The sequence below is a fragment of the Danio aesculapii genome, chromosome 5, assembly GCF_903798145.1.
Source record: "Danio aesculapii chromosome 5, fDanAes4.1, whole genome shotgun sequence".
NCBI lineage: Eukaryota > Metazoa > Chordata > Actinopteri > Cypriniformes > Danionidae > Danio > Danio aesculapii.
This window is the reverse complement of record NC_079439.1, coordinates 12379173-12392084: the sequence shown is the minus strand read 5'-3', so window position 1 is coordinate 12392084 and position 12912 is coordinate 12379173. Positions and strand designations below refer to the sequence as shown.

Sequence of the window (12912 nt, the reverse complement as noted above, 5' to 3'; positions counted from 1 at the left end):
TTCTTGACTTGAATCGTTTTATTGTTACATCACTTCACTATGTCATACTCGCGCTCTGAGTTGTTGCTGAATAACCAACCAGAGCGATCTCCAGTCGACGTCCCGATGCCATTTCTACATGATGAATCGAGCCAATTAGCTCTGTCATTAACCTGACAAAAGGCAACGTGTGGAACACACCAAACCAAATAGCCAGACTGAAGAAGACCAACGGCCAACCATCGGCTTGGTGTGTCCCACGCCCCAACCCTAACTAAATTGAAGATCAACAAATACTCATGTTTTTATCTTGATAATGTGATGATTTTGGAGGAAAACCCTGGTAGACCCAGTCAATTTCATGGCACCAGTTCAAACAAGGTTGAACCGGCAAGTTAAACCTAATAAGGTGAAAAAAACAAAATAGTGTGTCGTGTCACCCTGCCTGCGTGGTTGGCTGATTGGAAGACAGTATGTGATCTCATTGGCCCACTGGGGCTGGGATGAGGTCACCTCTCTGAGGAAAATACACACACAAACACACATGCTTTTAGACAATCACACATTCATTGGAGCGGTTCTGCAGTCTATTATAACAGGAGATGCTCTGTAAACACATCACTCTCCCTTATATTGAAGAATCAAGCTTATGCAACCTGCTCCATTGCACTCAAACGCGCAGCCATGCACACATCTGCCACGATAATCAGACTTGCACACAGTTTCTGTTTTTCTGAAGCTCTCTTCCAGGAACTTACCGCTGTTTCTACCCAAACACTTCCAGCTATTAACTTCAAGCCCCAGTCATCTCCATACCCACCCCCTGAAACCAAACACACACTTTCCACCTCTTGCATCGGGCCCAGGTGGCACACTTTCAGGCAATGATGTCATGGTCAATGTGTCAGGCTTTCCGCTGACTTTCCATGCCCAGCATCAACACAACTACAAACACACACACACACACACACACGCATGCATCCATACATGTCAGTATAAGATCTTGCATAATCGCACCAGCAAGTCTCTGCATGTCAGAATGAACTCACACTGTCCATAACACTCAAGTGCATATGAATATTAGGATGGGGATGCAGTAGTTCTGTTGAGGGGCTTTTTGTTGTCTCTTTTACATTGTAATATTCTATATTTGTAAAAATTTGATGGTTGTATTTGAAATGAAAATATGAAGTATAAAATATTTCTTATAGAAGAAAATATTAGCTCCCTTAAAAACAGCACAAGATTAAAAAAATGATGATAACAATTTGTTTTTAAGCATGAAATTTAAATATTTATTATTGTTTCTGAAGGGTCATGTGACACTGAAAAGCTGCTGAAAATGTATTGATATTGATATACACTTCCGGTCAAAAGTTTGGGGTCAGTAGGATTTTTAAATGTTTCAAAATAAGCTTTTCCTGCTCACCAAGGCTGCATTTATTTCATTAAAAATACAGAACACATTGTAAAATTGTGAAATGTCATTGCACTATAAAATAACTGTTCAAAAGTAGTTTATCATTTAATTTAATCATTTATTCCAGTGATTTAAAGATGTATTTTCAGCTTTGTTACTCCAGTCACATGATCCTTCACTGTAATATTAATGATTATTATTATTATTATTATTCATAATAATAATTATTATTATAATAAAAGCAAGAATGACTGGAGTAATAATTTCATTTGAAACTACTTAAAATACAAAAGCAGTTATTTAAATTTTTAATAAATATCTAACAATCTTTTTTTTTTTCAACATTTACTAAATGCCGCCTTGATGAACAGAACAATTAAAAAAAAAAAAAAAAAAAAAAAAAGATCTTTTGACCAGTAGTGTGTGTGTGTGTGTGTATCAGAATCAGAAAGAGCTTTATTACCAGGTATGTTCACACATACGAGGAATTTGTTTTCATGACAGAGCTTCTACAGTGCGACAGGATAACAGAGACAGGACAAAAACAGATAATATATATATATATATATAAAGAAGTAAGTAGTAAGTGCAAATATACAGATTGACAAGTGTATGTACGTGTTTATTACTATATACAACGTTATATGTGCAGCTGTTATGTGCAAATTGGCATGTAAAGTGTGTTGTTAAATAAGTGTATATGTGTATAAAAGTGATTCGCTCAGCAGTCCGAACTATTCGTAGTACGTAGTCTTTGGAGGTCGTAATTAGTAGCTGAGCTAAACCAGACAGTTATTGATATAACTCGTTATTGTTACGAAATAGTTTGATAATAAGCAGAAAATGGGCCAATGACAAATTAATGACTACATCCTTCCTGATTACAGAAACCTATGGATGACATCACAGATACTATGTCCATATCTTTTACAGTCTATGGTCGTATCCAGTGTGTAACCCCCTTTACGATGGTCTTGCTGCGGACAGTTACAACCCTTTTTGCATCCTTGTTGAAACTCACACTGCTAGCGATCGAAGATTTATGTTAATTTGGCAAGCTGAACGCATTCTGTACTGTACAGGAGACATAGAGGAGATTGATTGACAACGGTCTACAGCCAATCAGGACGCAGTACACAATGCTCTGTAAAAAAGGCATGTCAAATTGCACAAAAAAAATCTGCGAAACTGCGAGGCCGCTAAAGGTGAACCCCGAGGGACCACTGTACATGTATAATATATATTGCATACAAACTATAATATATAATTAATTAAACCGTCAACATTCAAAAATTAAACTTGACTATGAGAAGTATTCACTCTGAAGTGATTTAATGCACAGAGAGAAATGTTTGGAAAAGGGGTCCAAATTCAAACTCGCACCTCCCGAAATGAGAAACCGACGCACAAAAAGTTTATTAAAGAACATCTTAAGTGGTCCTTAGATCAATTAAACCGTTTCCCACCCGCAGGACCTCCCTGTGCGTTCGATAATTGTTTTTTTTTTCCCCCATTGTTGTTATGAAGTCGCAGACACGGCTGTTAAGGCTGAGGAAATGCACTGCTTCCCCATGATGCAATTGGCCAAACGATTCACTGGTTTGGACGGATTCCAGCTCCAGTTTGTCTAATGGCGAAGTGTGAGTGAGTGCAGAGCTGCAGGGACTCTGGCGGAGATGAATTGCTTGCGTACGGAGGTTACAGATCTCCGTCAGTCAGTCTGCGAGCTCCCCAACAGGGTGATTAATCGCTGTCAGGTGGAGTCCAACAAGTCATTATGCATCCGGGACTGGGACTGCTGTCAGACGGTGCACATGATGTGGCTGATTGTGACTTCAGACGTTTATCTGGAGTTTACATGGTAGTTTCGGAACTAGTGGATGTAGAACATAACTGAGATGTGCAAACCAGCTCAATAATAGTATTGCCAATATCACACTAACACTCTTTCTTTAACGCCTTTCTTTCGCTCATTTTTCCTTTCGCCCTGTTTCTTTTGCTCTCTTTTGCCCTTTCTTTTACTTATTCTTACTTTTGCTCTCTTGATCTTTTTTCTTTCACTCTTTCTTTTGATCTTCCAATCTTTTTCACTCTGTTTTTTTGGGTTTTTGCTCTTACTTTTTCTTTCTTTCGCTCTCTTTTTCTTTATTTGACTTACTTTTTTACTCTTTCTTTCTTTCGCTCTTTCTTTCTCTCTTTCACCCTCGGTTTCTTTCGCTCTTTTTCTTTCTTTAGCTCTTTCCTTTTCACTTTTTCTTTCTTTCTTTCTTGATCCTCTTCTTTTTCACTCTTTCTTTCTTTCTTTCTTTCACCCTCAGTTTCTTTCGCTCCCTTTTTCTTTCTTTAGCTCTTTCCTTTTCACTTTTTCTTTCTTTCTTTCTTGATCCTCTTCTTTTTCACTCTTTCTTTCTTTCTTTCTTTCTTTCACCCTCAGTTTCTTTCGCTCCCTTTTTCTTTCTTTAGCTCTTTCCTTTTCACTTTTTCTTTCTTTCTTTCTTGATCCTCTTCTTTTTCACTCTTTCTTTCTTTCTTTCTTTCTTTCTTTCTTTCTTTCTTTCTTTCTTGATCCTCTTCTTTTTCACTCTTTCTTTCTTTCTTTCTTTCTTTCTTTCTTTCTTTCTTGATCCTCTTCTTTTTCACTCTTTCTTTCTTTCTTTCTTTCTTTCTTTCTTTCTTTCTTTCTTTCTTTCTTTCTTCCTTGATCCTCTTCTTTTTCACTCTCTTTCTTTCTTTCTTTCTTTCTTGATCCTCTTCTTTTTCACTCCTTTTTTTCTTTTACCCTCAGTTTCTTTTGCTCTCTTTTTCTTTCTTTTGCTCTTTCTTTTTCAGTCTTGATCTTTCTTTCTTTCACTCTTGCTCTTCCACTCTTTCGGTTTCTTTCTTTTTTCTTTCTTTTTTCCTTTCTTTCTTTCTTTCTTTCTTTCTTTCTTTTCTTTCTTTCTTTCTTTCTTTCTTTCTTTCTTTCTTTCTTCTTTCTTCTTTTTCACTTCTTTCTTTCTTTCCATCTTTCTTTTCTTTCTTTATCCTCTTCAATTTCACTCTTTCTTTCACCCTCAGTTTCTTTCGCTCTCTCTTTTGCTCTTTCTTTTACTTATTCTTTCTTTTGCTTTCTCTCTTTTTCTTTCGATCTTTCTTTTGCACTTTTGCTTTCTTTTGTGCTTTTGCTCATTCACTTATTCTTTCTTTCGCTCTCTTTATCTTTCTTTTACACTTTCTTTTGCTTTCTTTCATTTATTTTTTTCACTATTTCTTTTTCCACTCTTTCTTTCCTTCCGCTGTTTCACTTTTTTCTTTTTCTTCTTTCACCCTCAGTTTCTTTCACTCTCTCTTTTGCTCTTTCTTTTACTTGTACTTTCTTTTGCTCTTCCTTTTTAGCTCTTATTTTTTTTTCTTTTGCTCTTGATTTTTTTCTTGATTTTCTTTCACTCTCTTTGTTTCACTTGTTCTTTCTTTCCTTCTGCTGTTTCACTTTTGTTCACTCGTTCGAATTTTTTTTCTTTTGCTCTTTCTCTTCATTCTTCTTTTTTTTACTTCTTTCTTTTGCTGTTTCACTCTTTCACTTCTTTCGCTATCTTTCTATCGTTTTCTTCTATCTTTTGCTCTCTTACTTTTTCTTTCACTCACTTTTTTTTACTCTTGATCTTTCTCTCTTTCGCTCTTGCTCTTTCTTTCACTCTCTCCCTATTTTTTCTTTTCTTCCACTCACTTTTTTTTTCTTTTTCTTTCTTTCTTTCTTTCTTTCTTTCTTTCTTTCTTTCTTTCTTTCTTTCTTTCTTTCTTTCTTTCTTTCTTTCTTTCTTTCTTTCTTTTTCACTTTCTTTTGCTCTTTCACTCTTTCTTTAGTTCTTTCACTCATTCTTTCACTTATTCTTGCGTTCTTTTTTTCACTTATTCTTTCTTTTGCTCTCTTATTCTTTTGCTCTTTCCTTTACTTATTCTTTCTTTCGATCTTTCTTTTGCACTTTTCACTTTCGCTTTTTCTTTCTTTTTCCCTCTTGAACTTTCTTTCTTTTGCTCTGTCTTTCTTTCTTTTGCTCTGTCTTTCTTTCTTTTGCTCTGTCTTTCTTTCTTTTGCTCTGTCTTTCTTTCTTTCGCTCTGTCTTTCTTTCGCTCTTTCTTTCTTTTTCCCTCTTGAACTTTCTTTCTTTGCTTTTTTCTTTTATTTCTCTCTTTCGCTTTTTCACTTTTTCAATCTTTCTTTTGATTTCTCTTTCTTTCTTGCTTTCTTTCATTCTTTTGATCTTTCTTTCTTTAACTCTTTTTTCTTTCAATTTTCCTTTCTTTTTTACTCTTTTTCTTTTGCGATTTCGCTCTTTCACTTATTCTTTCTTCCGTTCTTTCTTTTGCTCTTTTTCACTCTTGATCTTTCTTTCTTTCACTTTCTTTCACCCTTTCTTTTTTCTCTCTTACCTTTTCACTCTTGATCTTTCTTTCTTTCACTCTTTCGTTCTTTCGCTCTGTCTTTCCCTCTTTCTTTTTCACTCTTGATCTTTCTTTCTTTTGTTCTTTCTTTTTCACTCTTTCTTTTTCCCTCTTGATCTTTTTCTTTTGTTCTTTTTCACTCTTTCTTTAACTCTTTCTTCTGCTCTTTTTCCTATCCATCTTTTTCTCACTCTCTTTCTTTCACTTTCTCCTTCAATAAATTCCTAATTTGCTGCTTATTAACAGTTATTAGGGTAGTATTGGGTTGGGTTTAGAGTGTTGGGTAGGATGAGAGATCATGCAGAATATTTACGTACAAACAGCCAATATCTTAATATTAAAATGCAAGTAATAAGCCAAGATAACTTTCGTGTTACCTAATTGTCTATTATTAATCAACCCACCTTGATTTTAGAGAAGAATTTAGAGATTTTGCTCAAACTTAACCTGAACTTACCTGGATAAAACTCAAACCAGCTTTGTGCAACATGCCTCTTCTCAAACAAAAACATCTCATATGTTCTGGATGGCATAAGTGTGCTTAAATAAGGTGCAAATGTTCATTTCTTTTAGTAAACTATCCTTTTAAATAGCTAATTAAAAGGAGAATTCACAACAGCAACATGTAAAGCCTTTTACATCTTTAGTATTCGTTTGTTTGTTAATTGCTTCGTCTTTGTCTTAATAAGCAGCATGTTTCAAAGCAGCAATCTTTCTTAATAGTGTTTAAAGCTTTCCAGTTTTGTCACGTGGTTCTCTATCAGCGTATACATGCAGAGGTTTGCCTGTATGACGTAGCTCAGCATGAAAGCATGAAGTGTTGCTCTTTGACACTGAAATTAGCCGAGTTTTACAGTTATCCCGCTACTACTTTAATGTTATGATTGGGGTCTGGGAAGGGTGGGCTTGTTAGATTTTTGTGAGGGTAGCAGGTGTATCGTGTTCTTGCCAGTTTTGTTTGCCACGCAGTGATTTTTGCCAGGAGAGAGAGCAGAACACTGGACTCTGGCCATATTTCTCCATGTCACCGCATCTTTAAAGCTTGAGGGTAAGATGTTCACAGTTAATGAACGAGCAGATGAGACGAGACTGGGATCTTGTTCAAGTTCAGCGAGAGGAAGGATGTGTTGTTTTTTTTCTGTGTGTTGTCATCTCATGCCGGTGTTTGAGTAGAGCGCACGGTTTGTGAAGATATTGTTAAACAGTTGGTCGTCACAGCTGGAGGTCTTAGAAGCGTCAAAGAGAAATGAGCCTGTTTGGTTTTATAAACATTTGGTGTGTAGTAATAATAACAGCATTATTATTATTATTATTATATGCTGTTATTCAACCAGCTTTTTGAATAAGATTTTTTTAATAATAATAATAATAATTTGTTATTATTATTATTAGCCTTATAAATTTTTTTGCCTTATTAAATAATAGATCTATTTCTTTTTCTTATATTTTTATTCTTCTATTTCTTTTTTTATTATTCTATTATGTTTGCTTAATACACATTTATTTAGTATTGTTTTAATAATATTGAATGAATGCATTGTTTAATATAAATTAAATTTGAATATGACGAATAATTAAAAAATGGGTTACATAATTAGTGGAAACTCGAAAATATGATAATAATAATATTTTGTTGTTGTTGTAGTAATAAACTAAATAGTTTTATTCAACCAGCTTCATGAATGAGACCTTATTTATGTCATATGATTTTTTTTTTAATTTGCGACTTAGTAACATTTAGGAAACAAATAGATCTATTTCCTTTTCTTGTACTTTTTCTTATGTTTGCTTATTACCCTATTTTTATTGTTTTTATTAATATTGTATGAATGTATTAATTCAAACTATTTTTAAATTTTAATATAATAACTATTTAATTAACAAATGGAAAAAAAATTGTGGAAACTGTAAAATATAATAATAATAATAATAATAATAATAATAATAATAATAATAATAATAATAATAATTATTATTATTATTATTATTATTATTATTATTATTATAAACTAAATATTTATATTCAACCAGCTTCATGAATAAGGCTTTCTTTGTAGTATGATATGTCATATGATTTATTTTTTAAGTAGTAACATTTAGTAAAGTAACAGATGTATTTCTTTTTCTTATAAAAAAATATTTGTATAATACAAATTATGATAAATGTTTATGGAAACTCTGAAATATATACTCATAGTAATAATAATAATAATAATAATAATAAAAATAATATTTATAATTCTAATAATAATAATAATTTGTTATTGTGTTATTATTATAATTTGCTTAAATATTTGTATTTTTTATTAATATTGAATGAATTTATTGTTTCAAATATATTTGAAATTTGAAAAATTAATTTAAACATGATAAAGATTTTATTAAATATTTTATGGTAAATATTTAGTGGAAACTCAAAAAAATAATAAGAATAATTTAATAGTAATAATAATAATTATTATTATTTTTGTTGTTGTTGTTGTTTGCTTATTATTTGTTTAAATATTTGTTATTACTATTGGATGAATGTATTTCGTCAAATATATTTGAAATTTGAACAATCAGTTTGAACATATATTTAATTAAATATATAGTGGAAACTAAAAAATAGAAGAATCATTTTATGTTAATAATAATAATAATAATAATAATAATAATAATAATAATAATAATAATAATAATTAATATTATTATTATTGTGTTTGCTTGTTATTATCCATTTTTTATATTTGTATTGTTTTGATTAATATTAAATGGATGTATAGTTTCAAATAAATTTCAAATGTGAACATGATAAATATTGAATTAAATATTTTAAAATTAATATTTGAAACTGAAAAATAAGAATAATTTTATATATTCTTCTTATTATTAATAATAATGATAATATATTATTATTATTATTTAATCTATTATTATTTTACCTTGTCTTCCTTCTCCCTTTTTTAACTGATTATTTTAATCTTGGATGCTGATCAATCTAGTATGCTAGGTTTGCTAAAATACACTTTATAGAATCTTGTCTCATCAATCTTATTCATAAAGACCTGAAGTATACAAAAACACTCGTATGAATCTTACTTTTGATCTGAATCTTTGTAAACTGATGTCTGAAATCTGACCTGTAGAAGCCCTCTTTCAAATTGGGCCAGAGCCTCTTGATTGGTTTCAGAGGTTTGGTTGATCTGTATCTGTGAGTAATTTTTATTTATTTTTTTTTCAGGGGAAGTTTTATCTGCTGATAGAAGAGCTGAGTCAACTCTTCAGAGCACTGGTTCCAATCCAGCTGTGGTACAAGTACATCATGGGTGAAGATCCATCCAGCAGCTACTTCCTCGGAGCAATGCTGATTATCATCTACAGCCTTTGTAAGGTAGTCTGGTTGATTCAGTCTCTTCCATGTAATTCTGAAGGGATAGTACACCCCAAAATTACAACTCTGACATCATTTTTTCACCCTTCACATTTGCCAAACCTCTATGAGTGCCCTTTTCTTCTTCTTTTCTTTTTACAAAAAAAGCTATTTTGAAGAATGTTGCAAACAGGTAGTATTATTTAGTTCCTACTATGGAAGACAATGGCTAGCGGTTTTAAACATTCTTCAAAATATCTCCTTTTATGTCCAACATTAAAAAGAAAGTCATAAATGTTTACCAACACTTGGGTGAGAGTAGATTGTGATCTCATCTTCATGTCTTTTATTATTATTATTATTATTATTATTATTATTATTATTATTATTATTATTATTATTATTATTAATTGATTGATTATCAATACTATAGTAATAGTATTTTAATAATAATCATCATAATTATTATTATGGAATTGTTTTGTTTACAAAAATAATAATAGTAATAACAATAATAGTTATCATTATGATATTATTAATAAAATTAAAATATTATTACTATAGAAATAATAATTATTAATTTATTAATAATAATTAATATTATTATTAAGATAGTAATATTTTAATATTAATCAAAATTATGTAACTGTTTTGTTTACAAAATAATTAAGTGTAATAACAATAATTGTTATTATTTTAATTATTATTATTAAATATTGTTGTTATTATTATTAAAATGTAAATATTACTATAGCAATAATGATTATTATTTATTCATATTAATAATAATAATAATAAAATAAGTAATATTATAATAATATATTATTATCATTATTATTTTATTATGTAAATGTATTTTGTTTACCAAATCTTATAATAATAATAATAATAATAATAATAATAATAATAATAATAACTATTGTTATTATAACTATTATTTCATAAACAAAACAGCTACATAATTGTGATTATTATTAAAAAATTAAATATTACTATAGTAATAATGATTATTATTAATCCATATTAATAACAAAAAATAATATTTTATTATTCTAATATTACTTATTATTATTATTATTATTATTATTATTAGTAGTATTATTATTTATAATAATATTATTATTGTTTTTATTGTTATATTATATCGCTGTTATTAGTATTATATACATAATAATAATAATAATAATAATAATAATAATAATAACAAATTATTATTATTATTAGTTTTTTCCCTAACCTTTTCCAAAAATACCTTAATAAGCTCATTATTTAGGTGATCATGTTTTTGATCTTTTCTTCTCTGTTTCAGTCATTCGATTTGTGTGGAAGAATATCCGGCATTCGAAAAGCATTCATTATTCTCTGTAGCTCACAGGTAAGTGTCTTGTCCTCCGCCTTGACACATTTATTGAAGCAGGACAAGGCCCGTTTTACTTGTTCTGCACCATAACAGCTTAAGCTTTCAATGTGTATAAAATGACTTTTGTCCATTTCATTTGGTGCAGAACAAGTAAAATGGGTTTTGTCCTGCTTCAATAAATGTATATATAATTTATTAATTAAATAACTGTTAATAGTGTAGTTAATGGTGTAACTATCAAAATACAGGTGAATTAATGTTTAATCATCATTCAGTGTGACTTCAGTGTGATTATTCTACTCATTCTGATCTGTATTTAGAAATAAATAATTAATAAAAAGCATTTATAAAAGAATCATTGATCATACAAAATGTAATGTTTATTTCAAATAATAAAAAAATGGCAGTAAAGGCATTTAAAATGTTATGAAAGCTGTCCTTTTCTATAAATACAGTCCAAAAATACAAAAAATGTATAAAAAACATAGTAAAGTCCGAATTACAATATTTATTTTGCTAGCTCATATTGTTAATTTAAAGGTGAATAATTAATCTGTTATGGTAATTGTCAAAGAAAGTCTGAGCATCTATTTCGTTTTCGTATTTCGTTCTAAATAGCGGCCCTTCTGTTGACGTCAACCTGAGGGTTTCCATAGCAACTTAATATCCTTTATTACCCTGAGCAAAGAGCATAGAATCACCAAGAGGCGACACTCTACTGCGATTTGGGAAAAAGCCACTAGAGGGCGAAGCGGCCATTTTGGAATGAAAATTCCATCAGAACAACAGCATATTAGAAGTCTGTAAAATAAACTATTAAAAGTGTTGATGATTGTGATAGTAAGTGTTGTATTGTCGTCTTTCAGGTTGTATCTCGGCTTTAATGCACTTTTTATATAAATAAATAAAAATCAAAGCAGCTGCTTGCCATCGCGACAGCAATAGACCAATTACCAACCTACGTCACACATGACGTCACAAGGGTCCCCGGTTGCAAAAAAAAAAAAAAAACAGGCTGCAATAGTAAAGATGTCGTGTTGTGCGGTAGGATGCCAAATTCTATGCCAAAAATAGAAAACTTAACTTTTACCACACACCACACTGCTTTAAGGCTAACTGCAGACGTCTTTGGCTAAAAGTGAGCTGAATGAATGGATGACCTAATTAGAAATGCTGGACTCTGCGGTTCTTATGTCATATAGGGTAAGCTCACGCTGTACTGAATCATACACATTACTCGTTTTTGATTGCAGAAATGATTTCAGCAAAAACAGTTACATATGGTTAATTACACTGTGAACAGTGAATGCTAAGAATGAAAAGTGAAAGTATTAAGGTAAACGTGGTTTTTTATTTACACATTCAGTCAGTGACAACTTGTGACACACTCCCTATATTGTTTACCACGGCACTTTGAAAATCGGTCTGAAATAACCTGCAAGTGTGACTCACTTGAAAACAATATTAACACTGTTTATTTGACTGTGAACAATGTTCTACTTTGATAGTGATTGGCTGCTAATATGATTTCGCTATTTAGAGTTTGTAAATAATACTTTTATGAAATTATATTATTAATGAGAAAGTCCGAATGTGCGAATATAAAACCAACTTTACCTCTATGTGCAAGTTCACATACCCTGCTGTAAGTTCAGGTGCAGTTCTTGGTCAGAATGCAGTCGTTTGGCTTGTTGATGATTAATTACCCAGGCCTTGTATAACATTAACTCCGTCTTCTTTCTTTGGCTAAGCAGAACCTCGGTTTTTAGCTCTACATAGTGTTGAATCTGGTCATCCTGGAACATTATTTCTTGCACATGACCACACAGAACAACATTGTTGGCATCCAAAGACTTGTAGGTCTTTAACTTCTTTCTTGTAAAATCACTTGGAGCTTCAATGAGATTGTATATTTGGGGCTGGATGCTTGGTCATTTCGTCTTATCCAATATTCATTGGGAGGGTGCTATCGCAAATGGACCTGTCAGATGAACGTTAACGTTAATCACTCACTTTAACGTTAATTTTGCCGAATCACTGTGCTTATCACTGGATGACGAGCTTTTATAATACGCTGAAAGCATTACGTAAATAATATATATAATGTGTAATCAATATATCTTATTTCTAAGACAGCAACAAACTCTTTACCGCATCGGATGTCATTCCCTCGCTGTAAATGCTAGTGCTCCCGGTTTCTTTCTGCCACCTTCCTGCGTGCGTATCCTGAATGTTTACAAACATTGTATTTGGTCTATAAGATCCAATGCTTTCACTCCAAAATGGCGGAATCCAGGGTTGTTGCTGGGAGCTGCTGTTGCAATGGAACATTCTATTGAGTGTCGCCTCTTGGTCATTCTAAGCTCCTAACCCTAAGAA

At 31.3% G+C, this 12912-nt stretch overlaps 1 protein-coding gene across 2 annotated transcripts in view; it reads left to right on the top strand.

The window, feature by feature from the left end:
• The window catches only part of rnft2 (ring finger protein, transmembrane 2), a 31689-nt gene that overhangs the window by 15133 nt on the left and 3644 nt on the right, over positions 1-12912 (top strand). For both annotated transcript variants that reach the window (XM_056457382.1, XM_056457383.1), the window contains exons 8-9: positions 9045-9194; positions 10483-10548. In XM_056457382.1, coding sequence (XP_056313357.1) covers positions 9045-9194; positions 10483-10548 — 216 coding nt within the window. The remainder of the gene's footprint in view (positions 1-9044; positions 9195-10482; positions 10549-12912) is intronic.